Consider the following 16,834-nt stretch of genomic DNA (forward strand, 5'->3'; position numbering starts at 1 on the left):
CCAACACAGAGTAGCCTCAAAACATTCACTGAGACGAGTAACAGAATGTTGATTAAACACAAAGATCATCTGAGTGTCATCTGCATAAAACAGAGACCTGAACCCCTTCAGGAGAGTAATCAATGACAACTGCTGTGATTACGAATATCTGGTAAGCTCTCTGGAATGTCTATATCAATTTGCTAATTAATCAGAATTGCCATGAAGAGCTAAGTCTTCTTTGTCCAGTTATCCATTTACGGGTATACAGATTGGCATCAGCAAAATTCCTTTGAAAAGCATTCTAGCCAAAACATAATTTTTAGATCTTATCAAAACACTATACACCAGAAGGAGGAGCTTAGCGTGCATCCAAGATGGTTGCGTGAGCACAGGGCTCCCCGGACCCTCGCCACTCCTCGCAATTTATCCTGATGATATCCTGATTTCTCGGACGGACCCTCGAAGGTGAACCTCGACTGAGTCCATAACTCTTTCCAGAATTTGAATTGGACTTGCGCGACCAGAATTGCAGCACTTTGAACTTTTGAGGCCCACCTGGAGGCCGTGCCGGGGACTTGGTGATTTGTGGGGCCGGGACGTAGTTGAACAACACCTGCAGTGGGACCTCAGCTGTGGCCGTACCCCCACTTTCGGTTTCGTTTCTGGATCCTGACATGGTCTGATTGGGAGACCGTTTCGCTCGGCCGAGGACCAATCCAGCCTCCATTCAGTGTCATCGCTGCCTCCTTATTATAGCCTCTTGGGTCAATGCGTACTTTCTTCGGATCGTACGAGCCAGCTTCTTGACCTGTTGGTGCCCGACCTACCGGCGGCCATTTTCACCAGGTCTTGCGGGCCCCTCCGGGGTGCATCTTCCAACATGACGGGCAGGGGTGAACCGGAGAAGCGGAAGACCAAGACGCCTCTTCGTGGGGGACCGTTCCAGACAAATGTTATAGACCGTTACACTCAAGCTAAAGGATCCCCCGGGCTCTCCAGCAGTACCCTGGAGGACGCCAGAGACGACCCTTCTGCCCCTGTTGACTTGTCCCTGCAGGACATTATGGGCGCCATCACTGGCATGAAGGAGACCATCGGCCAGCAGTATGAGGATCTGGCTCGTAAAATTGACAGTCGCCATTGATGTCACTCTAATCAGGGCCGACCTGTCTAAGACTAACGAGAAGGTGAAGTCATTGGATTTGAAGACTTCCAGCCTCACGGCCGATGTATCGGAACTTCAAACAGACCTTGGCAATCTGAAATCAGCCAACGACTTGATGTCCCATCGGCTGGAGGATTTTGAGAACAGGGCAAGACGCAACAACATTCGTGTCATAGGTGTTCCATAGAATCCCGAGACTCGTTCGGTTGACCTCCTGGTCGAAGATCTAATCCTCACCCATCTTGCCCCTTCTGGACTGAGCAAGTTTTTCGCGGTGGAGCGTGCACATCGTGTCCCGGGCGGTAAGCCCAAGCCTGGTGCTCCTCCGAGGCCTATCATCGCAAAAAACATTTCTTTCAGAGACCGTGATGCCAATATGCAAGCTTCGAGAGTGCAATGCCCGGTGAAATTTGAAAACTCCTGTCAATTTTTTCCCGGACTTCACTCAACTTGTCCAGAGACAGAGGATGGGCTTTCAGGGGGTTAAGCGACGTCTCCGGGACCTGGGATTGAAGTATGCTATGCTTTTCCCTACCAGGCTTCGAGTGGAATACGAGGAACGGACCTTCTTTTTCGAGCGGCCGGACAGTGTGAGTGACTGGTCGGATTCCCTACCTGGTCGGGGCGATCGCACGGGGTACCCTGGCAGTGCAGAGGGTGGTGAGCCTACACAGAAGTGACCCTTTGGTCCCTAACCTTGACTATCGGATATTGCTCAGCTGGATTCTACTTCTTTTGTATATTTTGCCTTATAGTAGTTCGCGTCCGGGTGGCAGGTGGAGACGGGCCTCTCTCCTCCTCCGGGGTCTTTTTGTAGAATGGGATTGTTAGGGCGACAGGCACACTGCATTTTGGGATGGCTTTTTAGTCTGCAGGGGTGCAGGGAGGGGGGAGTTGTAACGGGTTTTGGTTGGGGGGTGGGAGGGGGTGTTTGTGTTCGTGTTTTCTTTTCTCAAGGTGGCATATTGGTTCTTTCTCTGTTTCAGGTGTCCTGCTCTCTGTGGGGGGACTCATGCAACTCTTGTGGGGATGGGGGGTAGTGGGTTGAGGTTGATATCTTGGAACGTCAATGGATTGGGGGATCGTATTAAACGGGGTGTTGTACTGCAATATTTGCGTCGTTTGACTCCGGATGTGGTACTCCTGCAGGAGACGCATTTGGTTGGCAACGTGTGTCATGCTATGAATAGGTGGGGTACCGATTGGGGGCACACTCTGGGTTCACCACTGGTTCCAGAGGGGTTGGTATTCTGGTCCAGTCTTCCCTCCCACTAGAGATTGATAATGTCATCCTTGACGACAGAGGGCGTTATGCCGCCCTAACCGGTAGGTGGGAGGGTAAGACTCTCTCCTTAGTCACGATATATGTTACCCCAGGCCTCCAGACCTCCACTTTCTCTGATGTTGGTCGGATGTTGCTGGAACTCCCTGATAGTCTTCTCCTCGTGGGTGGGGACTTCAACTCCGTTCTATCCGGCGATCTGGATCGCCACCCCCCCAGGGCCCTTCCCGTTTCCCAATCATGGCTTGGTGGGTTTTTGGACACCTTTGGTTTGGTGGATTGCTGGAGGTTAATGCATCCGACGCAATGTCAATACACCTTCTACTCCGGGGCTCATGGGAGTCTCTCCAGGCTTGATTACTTCCTCATGCCCGCGGCCCAGTCCCCCCACGTTGGGGAGGTGAGACACCTGGCCCGGGGCATTTCAGATCACTCCCCTGTGTGGCTTCTTTTCGACACTGGGACTCAAGCCGCGGGACGGATCGCCCCAATCAACCCCTGGCATCTGCGCAACCCCAAGACTCGCAACAGCCTCATTAAGTCGCTCGACCACTACTTCCTGGAGAACGAGGGGTCTGTTTTGTCCTCAGTGTCCCTTTGGGAAGCCTTCAAAACTGTTATTCGTGGACAGGCCCTATCATTAATAGTCGAGACCAAGAAAGCTAGAAATGGGGAGGTCGTGAAGTTGGAGGCCGAAATACTGGAGTTGGAGGCTGATCTAGACTTAGGTGTTACCCAGGATAGGCTCCACGCCCTTAGCTTGAAACAGTTTGAATATAAATCCCTTGTTACGGATGCTGCCAAGACAATGTACAGGGAACAGCAAGGTAGACTGTATGATGTCGGGGATAAGGCGGGTAAATTGATTGCATGGCTTGATAAGAAGGAGAGAGCAAACCGTGTGGTCCCCGTGCTTCAGAATTCTGATGGTGTGCATGTGACTGACCCTGGCGAGATTGTGGAGTGTTTCGCTGACTATTTTCGTGTGGTCTACTCACCGGTGTCTGATAGAGATGAGGATGACTCTCGTTTCTTGTTGAGGGACATTGCGCTGCCCTGCCTGTCCGAAGAGGATTGAGGGCGCATGGAGGCATCGTTGTCGGCCGACGAAATTGCTGCCGCGCTTCGTTCCCTTCGTTCTGACAAAGCTATGGGCCCCAATGGATTGCCTATTGAATTGTACAAGTTGCGCCCGGATAAAGTCGCACCGTTTCTCCGCGATATGTTTCTGGAGTCGCGTGAGCTTGGTTCTCTCCCTTGTGATCAGCGTCTGGCCACTATAGTTGTGATTCCTAAGGAGGGCAAGCCTTGTGATCGTTGTGCCTCTTACAGGCCTATTTCCCTATTGAATGCTGAACTGAAGATTCTTGCCAAGGTCCTTGCTAATCGCTTACTCGCTGTCATCTGTGACCTGATCCATCCGGATCAGTTGGGTTTCATTCGGCACCGGAACACTGCTCTTAACTTGCGGCGCCTACATGGCGTTCTCGCCAGGGCGGAGTTTCTCTCCGAGCCGGCCATCTTGGCTTCCTTGGACGTCACGATGACCTTTGATACGATAGAATGGCCATATCTTTGGGCCACTCTGGTGAAGTTCGGTTTCGGTGCGAGATTTATTAGTTGGGTGAGACTTCTATATACGGATCCGCTGGCTCAGGTTGTTGTCAATGGTAGGGTGTCCCAGCCCTTCGCTCTCGGGAGGGGTACTAGGCAGGGGTGTCCGTTGTCCCCCTTGCTCTTTGCTCTTGCTTTAGAACCGCTTGCAGCCTGGCTCCGATGGGAACCATCGATAAAGGGCATTCAGTGGGCCCCTGACTTTGAGGATCGGGTTTCATTGTACGCCGACGATATTCTTTTGTACCTCACCTCCCCGCGTGAATCCCTTACCGTCCTATTCGATGTCCTCACTTCTTTCGGTAAAAACTCCGGTTTGATCATTAATTGGTCTAAATCGTGTGTGTATGTTATCTCTGGTGGCCTTCCCCCCTTACCGAATAGGTTTCCAATTCACATTTCGAAATCCTGTTTTAAGTACTTGGGGGTCTACGTATCGTTGGACCCGGCGGTCCGCCACGAGCATAATCTCCTTCCTCCTCTCCGGCGATTGAAGTTGGACGTGGCTCGGTGGCGTAGATTGCCGTTGTCGCCACTCGGTCGAGCGGCCCTTTTTAAAATGATGTCCCTGCCCCGATTTTTCTACGCACTCCAGAACTTCTTTGATATTATTCCAGCGGCCTACTTCCGGGAGGTGGAGGGTTTACAGAGGAGACTTGTTTGGGACGGTCGCGCACGCATCGCTCTTGCAAAACTGACTTTCCCCTGGTATGACGGGGGCATCGCGCTCCCGGACATCAGGAGGTATTATTGGGCCTCCCAGTTATCTGCCATCAACCATGCTACGTATGCTCCCGGTCCAAATCCGGCTTTCGAGATGGACAAATATCAGTTGCCTGGTGGCAACTTCAACAGAGCGCTCTACTCTCGGGCGGCGGGGAGGAACCTAACGGGACCTACTAAGATTGCAGTACGTGCGTGGAAGGATGCCAATGTGGCTGTGGGATGGAATGATCGCCTGACACGAGCGACCCCCTTGTTTGCATTGGACAGATTGGGATGCCTCTGGACAACGAAAGGTTTTGAGAACTGGGATACGATTGGCATTAGCAGAGTGGGTGATCTTTGGGTGAAAGGTGCGGTCAAATCCTTTGCGGTGCTTCAGAGTGAGTATGAGTTGAGTGAGAGGGAGTTCTTCAGATATGCACAGGTTCGCCATGCTTTGCTGTCGGTCTTCGAGGCCGGTTCCACAGTCCTTACATCTTCACCACTCGAGGACCGTATACTTGATGGTCATCTGCCCGATAGTACGATTTCCTTGATTTATAAGAAATTAATCAACAATCGGGCGGACCTCCTGGTGCGTCTTAGGGAGGCCTGGACCGGAGACGGGTTGGAGTTGGATGACGAAGACTGGCAGTCCGCACCGTCCTCCCCGAAAGAGGTGGCCATCCCTGCCCATCTCCGTCTCGTCCAGCTCAAAATTCTTCACCGTGTTTATGTGACGGGTCCTCGTTTGGTTGTGATGGGTTTTTCTGCGGATGGGTTGTGTAAGCGTGGCTGCGGAATGAGCGCCACCTTCCTTCATATACTTTGGGAGTGCCGCGAGGTTGCAGCATATTGGCACCGTGTGCATGCTGTAATGGAGTGTGTCACTGGGGTCGCTCTGTTGCCTGAGGCTCGTCGATGTTTGTTGAATGTATGGGAGCCGAATGACTACAACGTCGCCCAGGCCCGGTGGGCGGCACTTGGGAACATGATCGCAAAGAGGGATATTGCGCAGCTTTGGGGTTCCCGACGGCCTCCCACGGTGTCAGTGTGGAAGGAGAACATGGACTGGTGCATGTTCAGAGAGAAGACAGTGTATCTGGTTCAGGGTAAGCCTGGGGCGTGAGGTAGAATTTGGGGTCAGTGGAACACCTACCGAGGTAACATCTGTACGCCCCCTTTTGTAGATACTCCGGACATTTCTCTGTCCCCCTGATCCTGAGGTTACTGGAATACTGTACCCTTTTGTCTGATTGTTCTGACTTCACCGCTGCCTCCCCCCCCCCCTGGTCATCGCTGTTGTCCTCCTGATTCTTTACCTGGTATGGTGGGACCCCCCCATAGGCGCTCGACACCGCCTAGACTGTTTCTCGCCTTGAGTTTTGTTTTTTTGTTTCCTTGTTCGTTCTTTTCCCTTAAATTTTAAAATATTTGTATCCTGCCTAGCTTCTGAGTTGCAGATAATGTCTCCTGTAATCCTGCTGAGCCTCTGGGGATCAGTCGCTGCTTCGTGACGTCAAGTAATTGACATGCATATATTAGCGGCCGGCCCTGGTGGTTGTAGGCCCATATTTGTAATGATGCTAATTTGCATAATAAAGTTTTTCCCAAAAAAAAAACCACACTATACACCCTTATATCAGAAAATTATGTGTGTATGTGTCACCATCATAAACGCATCAGCAAAGTGGAGAAGATGCAATCACTCATCTTCCATGGAGTGAGAACTGAGGAGGTTGTACTGTACTTATTGAGAGAAAGTGATATGATTGTATGTGCTGCTTAGCATTATGTATGTATGCGTGAGAGACAAAAGAAGAATCTTTAAAAGGTGTTTTGGGAGAAATGTATGTCAAACATCATTAACCTCAATCACGTGAAAGGGATCAGTATGGATTTTACTTTTCCATTTTCTACTACTGCTGTTCATGGCTTGTAACTTTGAAAGCAGGTCCAAGGAAGTCTCACAAACAGAATTGGGAGAAAGCATACATGGGATTGAAGTAAGCGAGGACAGGATGTGATAGTTAAGCTGGCCTTCATGTAAAGCTCTCTAAAATAAGCTTACACTGCGGCAGTGGCACTGTTCCCATAATCCTGGAATAAGATGAGAACTGAGTAAAAGACTGCAATGAGTGTTTTTAAGCAAACTACATACGAACAATAAACAGTGGTATTCTTATTTCACTTCATCTGCTAGTAGCAAAGCACAACAATGTGAAGGTCTTTGTGCTGCAAGGTATGAGATCATACAATGGCAGCACAATGAGGCACAACAGTTTAAGAGTATTTAAATGTATCCATAACACAACTGAAACATATAAACTATTCAAATAAAATACAATAATGAAGCCACATTAAGAAGTCCGTTTTAACAAAAACAATTGCCAACTATTAGTTTGGCTGCAGTTCATGTACTTGAAGTATTTTTATTATATTTACACTTACATTGTAACCATACACATATCCATTGGGTAACATCATGGGTGGATTGTTTTCATTCATTACATCTCCGGAAATCTTGCAGACTAGCCGCGAGTTGGCACAGTGTGCCATTGGTAAGGGTTGAGCCAGCTTGTTCAAGGACTTGCTGCACACAGGGCAGTCGGGGTTTTTGGAAGTCCCATCCTCTTTATAGCATTGTCTAACAGGCAGTCAAGAAGTAAACTCAGCTCAATTAAGAAATGCAAATGAACATAATAATAGACAAAATGTGAAGAGTAGTCATTTTCCCTTTTAAAGCTTGCACCAAAAGAATAAATCCCATAACGCAGATCATATATAGACCTTCAGTGTCTTCTATGATGTGTTGATTCACCTCCCATGGTGTAACTCAACCTTTATTTTCATTTACTCTGCCCATAAACCTTGACTCGGTAGATGGCACCTGCCTTTGTCTATCCATCCATGCTGCTTTGCTTAACATGAACACATTTTCACTCCTCTATGTTACTGTCTTCTTTTTTTACCTAATCTCAATGATGGCTTGATGTATTCTTAAAATGCTAATATTCCCTACGGAATGTGTATTCTGATTGTGTGTACTCAGAGGTCACCTTTGTGATGCGTAGCAAACGACAAAAATATGAAGGCGCTGCCGGGAACTCCAGCACGTTGCCCATATGGCGGTGGTGCCGGTCCCCGGGACACGTTTCCTGTGGAGGGCGGGGTCTGCCAGGCGGTGACGCGGCCGGTGCCCGCCCCCTGCGAGCAGTGATTGGCTCAACAGCCAAGTGCCCTGGAACTGCAAGAAGAACTTCTGGGGTGCGAGGGGAGGAACAGGTCCCGCATGCTGTTCAAACTGGTTACAGGGGAAAAAGGTTCTTAACAATGAGCGCGGAGCGGCAGGAAGGTCTTTTCCTTGCCGCTCCTGTCCTAGGAAGACCTGCAAACCTCCGTCCACGTGGCGGATGTTCCCCGTAACACAGATTTTGTTTTTCTTATTTATATATAAGTTCTTTGTCAGCCATTGGATTGTTTTGAACACGAGGAGCAGCAAACAGCTTTGGGCAGCCTTTTCCTCTTCCACACTCCTCCCTGGTGGACAGGCACTACACCTACAGCCGTGAGCCACGAGGGTTAGAGTGTATACTCACCTGCTACACCATTCATTTTAAAGAAGGGTCCAAGGGAAATAATTTTTAAAGACCAAGCAGAACAAAGTCCCCAACCTACATAGCACAATAATAGAAAAATCACTGGTCTAAAGAAAAGATTAGGAAGAAGGATTAAACTACAACAAACAGTCAAACTGAATTCTATAGAAGAGTCTTCCTGTGAGGCTAGAATCCCATCACCCTCTTTCGTGGCAAAGCTTCATCATTTGGGATCCCACTGGGTAATAACCCCAGTGTATCTGTATGCTACAACCTTCCAAGATATCGAAGGGAGCAAACAGTTAAACCACAAATAGTTGATAACAATAGACCCAAGACGAGTTGTCTCAAATTTATGTCATGGGTGACGGTTGCAGTGCAAAAGAAGTGTTGGTGCAAAAATAGTGGTGTATTAAAATTGACTACTAAGATACTGAAGGTATTTATTAAGTAATATCTTATTGTCAAAAGATAAAAACAGTGCGTGAACAGTTTGTAACAAATAACTGTTTAAAGGCCATATATAATGGCAGGTCTACATGTTTCAGCTTGAGGGTGTTTTTGTCCATAGCTTTCGTCAGGACCTCTGAGAGATGAAACGCTACTGCAAAACAGTGTTAGTGTGCAAAACTAACAAAAGCTAACAAAAAACGGTTGGAAAAATACAACCTGTCTTGCTCCTGTGCGTGTCAAATGAAAAACTGTCACAGGAGTATTAGTTGCAATCCTGCAGGAAAGAGAAAAGATATATATAAAACTTCCTAAAACCGTTCTCAATATTTTTGTTGTAATAAAAACAAACATCCTAATCCAGCATATCTTGTTTATACATCATTTTCTTGTATCCACTGGTATACTACCAACTAATTGATTAAGAATTAACGCACTTACCCGGCTTTTGGCGGGTGTGCTCTTTACCTCACCTGACATCCGCTCAGGGTAGGAGGCACTGCTCTAAAAGTTAGGGTATAAACATAACGATTGTATCAGGGTTTGTAAATGCTCTGAATTTATCGTTGTACCCAAACAGTTACTTATTCACCCCCCAACATGGTCACCAAGGCATGTCTCACAGCAAACTCCTGGAGTCTAAGTGCTTTGCTTTATTGTCAGTCTTTGAGATTTCCTAGATTAAACATACTATCGAGGAGTTTGCTGTGAGACATGCCTTGGTGACCATGTTGGGGGGTGAATAAGTAACTGTTTGGGGGTAACGATAAATTCAGAGAACTTACAGACTCTGATACAATCGCTATGTTTATACCCTAACTTTTAGAGCGGTGCCTCCTACCCTGAGCGGATGCCAGGTGAGGTGAGGAGCACACCCGCAAAAGTGCGTTAATCAATTAGTTGGTAGTATACCAGTGGATACAAGAAAATGATGCATAAACAAGATATGCTGGATTAGGAGGTTTGTTTTTATTACAACAAAAATATTGTGAACGGTCTTAGGAAGTTTTATATATATCTTTTGTCTTTCCTGCAGGATTGCAACTAATACTCCTGTGACAGTTTTTCTTTTGACACACACAGGAGCAAGACAGGTTGTATTTTCCCAACCGTTTTTTGTTCGCTTTTGTTAGTTTTGCACACTAACACTGTTTTGCAGTAGCGTTTCATCTCTCAGAGGTCCTGACGAAAGCTAGGGACAAAAACACCCTCAAGCTGAAACATGTAGCCCTGCCACTATATATGGCCTTTAAACAGTTATTTGTTACAAACTGTTCACGCACTGTTTTTATCTTTTGACACTAAGATAGTACTTAATAAATACCTTCAGTATCTTACTAGTCAATTTTAATACACCACTATTTTTGCACCAACACTTCTTTTGCATTGCAACCCTCACCCATGACATAAATTTGAGACAACTCGTCTTGGGTCTATTGTTATCAACCATTTGTGGTTTAACTGTTTGCTCCCTTCGATATCTTGGAAGGTTGTAGCATACAGATACACTGGGGTTATTACCCAGTGGGATCCCAAATGATGAAGCTTTGCCACGAAAGAGGGTGATGGGATTCTAGCCTCATAGGAAGACTCTTCTATAGAATTCAGTTTGACTGTTTGTTGTATACTCACCTGCCCCACTTGATTTGACTTGTGGGAGTGGATCCGGCTGTAGGGGTGCTTGGGGTCAACCAGGTGGGTTTTTAGACGTTCTTGTCCTGGAAGGGAGGTAAGGGGGTTTGGCCCAAGGTAGTTAGACTCCAGTGTGCAGTTAAGGCTGGGGGTTTGGTAGGGGCAAGCCACGGTAGGGAGTGGTGTTGTTGGCTGGTAGGTGATAGTTGATGGGATTTTGCTGGTAGTTGGGAAGTATTAAGCCTGCATTTTGTAGTGATTGTGACTCCTACATCGGCACAATGTCGGACTGTTGGGGCAGCTAGGGGTACTTGTGTGAGCTAGCAACTTCTTATCTGACTAGGCTCTCTTTTTTGTCTAAAATTCGGGGTACAGCACCCAAGGCAAAGAGGGGTTAGGGTCCTGCGAGGATGGAGGAGTGGATGCAGGCAATGATGCGCACAATGAATGATATGGGGCAGTCCTTAGCAGATCTGCGTAGGAAGGTAGATGGGCAGGAGGAGGCTGAGGACAGGCCTAGACGTTCGGGGGTGGCCCCCAGGGCAGCATTCCCCCGGTACCCGGGAGGTCCAAACCCTAGCGCGGGGGGGGGGCTTCGCTGCTCGGGCTACCAAGCCCAGGGATTCCAGGGCCCTCAGCCCAGATAGGGGGATCCCGGCCAGAGGAGGCCAATGGGCCAGCTCCGGGAAATGGGCCAGAGCCAGTGGTGTTAATCTCTCCAGGGGTCCAGGGGGGGCCCCCCAGCCAGCCAGGCGCATCAGGGAGTCCCAGTTTGGAGGGGGCACCGACCCAACCAGCGCCAGTGGTGTCCCAGGCGGTTGGGGTGCCTGGACAACCAGATTTAGTGGCCAGTGTAGCAGCAGTGCTCCCTTGGTTAGCCAAAGCGGGGACGGTGATTCCTCCTGCAGGAAGTGGTGTTTTGCTAGCTGAGGGGGATGCAAAAGGATGCAATAGGGAGAGCTAAACAATTGGTAGCACAAGTGGAGGGTGCTAAGCAAGGTGTGCCACAATCAGTGGAAATGGGCCCACCAGCGTCAGTTGTTGGGGTACAAGCGGGGCTGGCCAGGACAGTGCAGTGAGCGATAAGAGCTGCCCAGAGCCTCCCAAAGCTGGCACATCTACTGGGACTGAGCATGCCAAGACGCAGGCCACCACGAATGCAGGTACGGAGAAACTGTTGCCAAGTTTAGGTTTGGGGGAGCTGCGCTCATCCCGAGAGCGTCTAGGGAGACACCTTTCACAGGAGGTGAAGGAGCAAATCTGGAAGCAGGAGTATGTGAACATGTTTATTCTAATAGTTGATAAGGATGAGAAAGAGGAGGCTAAAAAGATGAGGGAATGGGCTCATCCAAGGGATTGGGGCAATTGGGACACCAGGAAGAAGATTGATGAAATGCTGGTTAATTGGATCAAGGCATTTTCCAACTTTCAAGCGATAATGGTAGAAAAGTTCCCCGAGCTGTGTGCGCAATTACCGTGCTAACATAATAGGATCACATGTGCACATGATGAGCACACAGGGGTGGGTGGGAAAGAGTATGACAAGGCTTTCTGGAGGGCAAAGGCCTCTAACCTGGGATCAGATGGATGTCATCTTGTGATTGCGGCACATGAAAACCACGAGCCAGGCCCAGGACACACCAAGAGGGCAGCCCTTTCGGTCTGGTGCCCTCCATAGCGGGGGTAGGGAGTGGCAAGAAAGGGGCTTGTTGGGAATGCAACAAACAGACCTGCACTAGGCCCGCTGGTTCCTGCAAGTTCAAGCACGCCTGTTCTCTTTGTCGCTTATCTTCCCACCCAGAATCCAAATGTTTCAGGAAATCAAGAGATAAGGGAGAGAAAAAACAGGAATAAAGATTTGTTGCTTAGCAAAGCAAACTCACCCATATAAATAATGGCTTTGATACCCTGGCTAAATAAATACTGTTGCCCAAACACAGCCCAGACTTTGTTACAGAGTTTCAGGGATGGTTTTAGGATTCCTGCACCCGGCTACTCTGGGGTCCCTTACTGCCGTAATCAGCAATCAGTGAGGGACAACAAGTCTGTGGCAATAGCTAAAGTTTTGAAGAAATTGCATTTGGGGAGGCTGGCAGGTCCTTTTGATGATTTTGGCTGCTCACCGCTGGGGGTGGTGCCTAAAAAAGACCTGGGGTAATTTCGCTTGATTCACAACTTATCCGCGCCCAGGGGTCAGTCATTGAACGATGCTATCGATGGGGCCCTGTGCACTGTAAGATACACGTCATTGGATCAGGCAATTGCCATGTTGCAGTCGCTTGGCCCAGGCACGTTGCTGGCAAAATCTGACATAGAATTTGCCTTCTGTTACTACCAGTTCACTCACAAGACTTCCATCTTCTAGGATTTTAGCTTGTGGGGAAGTTCTACATGGATAAGTGCATGCCAATGGGGTGTTCAGTCTCTTGCTCATATTTTGAGAAATGTAGCTCTTTCCTAGAGTGGGTTTTCAGGAAGGTTACTGGGCACCACTGGGTATAGCATTATTTGGATAACTTCCTGTTAGGGGCATCAGGATCACGGGAGTGTGGCAAGGCCTTAAGAGCATTCTGCAAGCTCATGCGCGAGTTAGGGGTCCCTTTGGCGCCAGGAAAGACAGTGGAGCCAGCTACACAAATTGAGTTTCTGGGCATAGAACTGGATTCAGTGGAGGCATGTATCACGTCTGCCACTGAGTACGGTGAAACATTTTACGCTAGCCTTGGAGGATTGCCTGAGTAAAGAGAAGGTCACTTTACATCAACTGCAGAAGGCAGTGGGGATGCTTAACTTTGCGTTACGAATCATTCCAATGGCCCGCCCCTTTTCACGATCTATTGCACAGGAAATGTCTGGTTTGAAAGAAAGGCATCACCACACGCGGTTGTCCAGCGAGGTTAAGCAGGACATGAGGATATAGATGGCATTGCTGCATGATTTCAATGGCACTGTAGTGTGGCCTGACCCAGCTAGGTCCAGCCCAGACCGTAGCCTCATGACAGATGCTGCTGGGAGTGAGGGTTTTTGTGCCATTTTGGGTCCACAGTGGGCAGCACAATGCTGCCCATCTTGGTGGGTGGACGCCGGCATAACAGGTAACATTGGATTCCTGGAATTGTTTCACATCATGGTGGCACTGACCATTTGGCCTCACCAGTTTCGTAATCAATCAGTGGTTTTGTGGTCTGATAACATGGCAGTGGTAGAATGCATTAATCAGCAATCCGCTAATTGTAAAATGATGCTTCACTTGTTGAAAGAGATAGTGCTCCAGTGCATGAGATTAAATGTGATGTTTAAGGCTAGGCACGTCCCGGGAATACTCAATCACGCCGCTGATGCATTGTCGTGTTTCAAGATGCAGGTTTTCAGGTCCAACCACCCAGGAGCATCGGACAGTGCTTTTACAGAGAATCTGTGGCAACTTGGTGCCCCAACCTATCGGACCTTGTGGCAGCTAGCCTAGCACCCAGGACTAGGCGGGCCTACGAGGGGGCTTTTAATACTTACTGCAATTTTCTAGGAGATGAATGGGGGGGGGGAACTGCATGAGCCAAAATCTGTCATAACATTCGTGAAGGAATTTAGGGTTGGGGGGCGTCCAGTGGCCTGCGCCCAGTGCCATATGGCAGCTATAGCCTTTGTTTGCTAAGATGCAGGGCCATGGGGATCCCACGGGCTCTTTCATAGTACAGAGGGCACTGAATGGGTGGCAAAGCCTACAAGGTCCCCAGCCGGACACCCGTTTAGCATAAAGGTGTTCTCATCCCTAATTGAGGCAGTATGTATGTCGGATCCACGGGATAGGTCCAGCTCTTCGGGTCTGCCTTCTTCCTCGCCTTCTATGGTGCCTTCAGGGTGGTGGAATTGGTGTTATGTAACAAACAGGATTGGCAGGGTTATTTGCAATTTGCACATGTCCACCTGCAGGGAGGGACAGTATCCTTATCAATTCCCAGGTCCAATACTGATCAGAACGGGGGGGGGGGGATCATGTTATTTTGCACAAAGCTCAAAGGAGCACATGCTGCCCGGTAGGCAACCTGGAGGCTTATCGGGCTTCTATACGACAAGCCGCAGGAGGGCCACTTTTCATCCACTATGATGGGACCCCTCTCACGAAATTTCAGTTTGGCAGGATATTGTCATATGGTCTGGATACATCAAAATTTGGTACCCACTCTTTCAGGATTGGAGCAGCCGCTGAGGCCACGGTTCGGGGACTACAGGGGCATGAAGTTCAAAGAATAGGGAGCTGGTCTTCTGACTGTTACAAGCAATATGTGTGTTTGCACCTGCTTTAAAATATATTTAGCTAATAGCGGTCTTGTTTCAATTTCTTGTAGTTTCCACATCCTGTGCCGCAGGAGGGGAGCTAGCCGGTCATCGGAGCCACGCCCATTCCAGGTCCCCGCCTGGGGGCCAGACCACAAAGAAATCTGGATTGTAGGTCATTCTTATGTGAGCAGGCTGAAACAATATTTTTTCACAGGAGACTTCGCGGACAGGGCCCGCCAGGCGGGTTTTAAGGTGTTTCTACATAGACAAGGGGGATTGCGACTATGCCAGTTTTGTAATGTTTTTGGTACTTGGATAGCTAGGACTCCAGAGTCACTCGCAGTGATAATAGTGCACTTCGGAGGTAATGACCTTGTACACCTGGGTAGGAAAGTCGTAGCGGAGGCCCTGATCACGGAAATGGGATGGTTGGCCAAGCAGTGTCCACAGGCAGTGCTGGTGTGGTCCCACATGATCCAGAGATTTCAGTGGCAGGGGAGGGGCGAGTCAGCATGGGCTCTGAATCATTCTGTGAAGAGAATTAACAATAGGATTGATAGGCTTTTTCGGTCTCCCAAGTTGCAGACGATAGCACATGGGTGCATCCGGGGTGAGCATTTTTTTCTCCAAGACAGGGTTCACCTCTTTAAATTGGGCAATGATTATTTCAATGAGAACGTGCTTGCCTGGATGGCAGGGCCTAAGAACAAGGCATGACCTTTTGTCAGCAGGGGGGGCGGGGCAGATAGACGGTCAACTATACTGGCCTGTGGCGGTAAGGTCATGATTGGTCAGTCAAATTTACCATCTCTTAGTAGGCATCCCATTATTTGACGGGGATGCCGGGAGAGGGACAGTGGTCTCTAATCACACTCCAGGGGGCGTTTACAGCCGGTAGGCTGAAGGGTGAGGGGTAGGAAGTTCCGCTTCCAGCATGCCCTTGGGTCAATCCCCGCACCAAGTTGGCATAACATCAGACCCTGGGAGGTAGTATTGGAGGGCGTAGGGGGTGAAGGAATCTGATGGGCAACCGGGCCTCCTGCGCAAGGTCACTCCGGTAAGAAGAGGGATCTAGCAAGTAGTTGGGACCAGTCATGACCTTGCACGTATTCTCATCCGGGATCCGCAGAAAACAAATTTTACATATTTCAGTTTAGGTTAGGTATGGCTGTGTACTAAACATCTGTTAAGGTTAGCCATAAAATATGTAAATACACTGTATATGAAATGTATAGTCATTGAATATGTGTGGGTTTTCTGCGTATTTGAAATGTGTTATTAAAATGTGTTATTAAAATGTATTATGATTTCTAATTTTAATAAAATACGGCAGGGGTTTTACGACCCCTAATCCAAGTTCGGTGGTGAAGGATTATTATTGTCTGTGCCTCGAAGGAAAGTGGAAGGGGGACAGGAAGCACCTCTGGGCCTCTGGATAGAAGGTTGGGGTTAACCTGCTGGTAGGGGACTCGACAATACCTGGCCATATGATAAAGACTGGTGTCAGTGTTCACCCGTTACAAAACTTTAACTAGAATATTTATTCAATTTAAATGCATTCTTTTCTATTCAATTAAATCCTCCAGGGGAGGATTCATGTATAGATCTTCAGAACGCCAATGAAGTGAGTTCAGGACATGACATGGCATACAGTGCGATAACTTGGTGTTATACACCAATATACATACCAGCCGTCTTTATTGATGTCCTTTCCCTAAGTGCCTTTATTGTTCCTCATGATGTACTAACCATTACTTGGGTTTCCCAGGTTTACAAAATATTTCCTGTAAGACATTTTGCTACTCTAGAAGGCCACTGCAGCCCATCGAGACTCAAGGTTGTCTAGTGCCCACTGTCCTGTACAATACATGCCTTGATACAGTAATTCTTGAGGAAACACACATCAGCTACTTCTAATAATTTGACTGGAATTCATAACAAAGCTTCTAAGGCCCACCAAAAAAAAAACACTCGCATATAAAAATAAAGCCACAGTTTGCCACAGGGAATTGTACTTGTGACATGTATAGTCTGCTACCCAGCGCATGGGTTAAGTAGCACGCTGTGCAATGTATTGGTCTAAGCACATATAGGTACAGAAATGTCCCCTATAAAATTGTGTTCCGC

General features: G+C 48.4%; 1 protein-coding gene and 1 long non-coding RNA gene across 2 annotated transcripts in view; one reads left to right on the top strand and one right to left on the bottom strand.

Annotated features, from left to right (window-relative positions):
- The window catches only part of LOC146863168 (uncharacterized), a 106,511-nt gene extending 90,479 nt beyond the window's left edge, over positions 1 to 16,032 (top strand). Inside the window, exon 5 of the long non-coding RNA XR_014978220.1 lies at positions 14,776 to 16,032. This is a non-coding gene — a long non-coding RNA (uncharacterized LOC146863168). The remainder of the gene's footprint in view (positions 1 to 14,775) is intronic.
- The window catches only part of MAEA (macrophage erythroblast attacher, E3 ubiquitin ligase), a 391,495-nt gene that overhangs the window by 6,091 nt on the left and 368,570 nt on the right, over positions 1 to 16,834 (bottom strand). The window contains exon 8 of the mRNA XM_085642591.1: positions 7,200 to 7,395. Within this exon, the coding sequence (XP_085498717.1) occupies positions 7,200 to 7,395 (196 nt within the window). The remainder of the gene's footprint in view (positions 1 to 7,199; positions 7,396 to 16,834) is intronic.

Source organism: Triturus cristatus, chromosome 2_2 (genome assembly GCF_964204655.1).
Source record: "Triturus cristatus chromosome 2_2, aTriCri1.1, whole genome shotgun sequence".
NCBI classification, from domain to species: domain Eukaryota; kingdom Metazoa; phylum Chordata; class Amphibia; order Caudata; family Salamandridae; genus Triturus; species Triturus cristatus.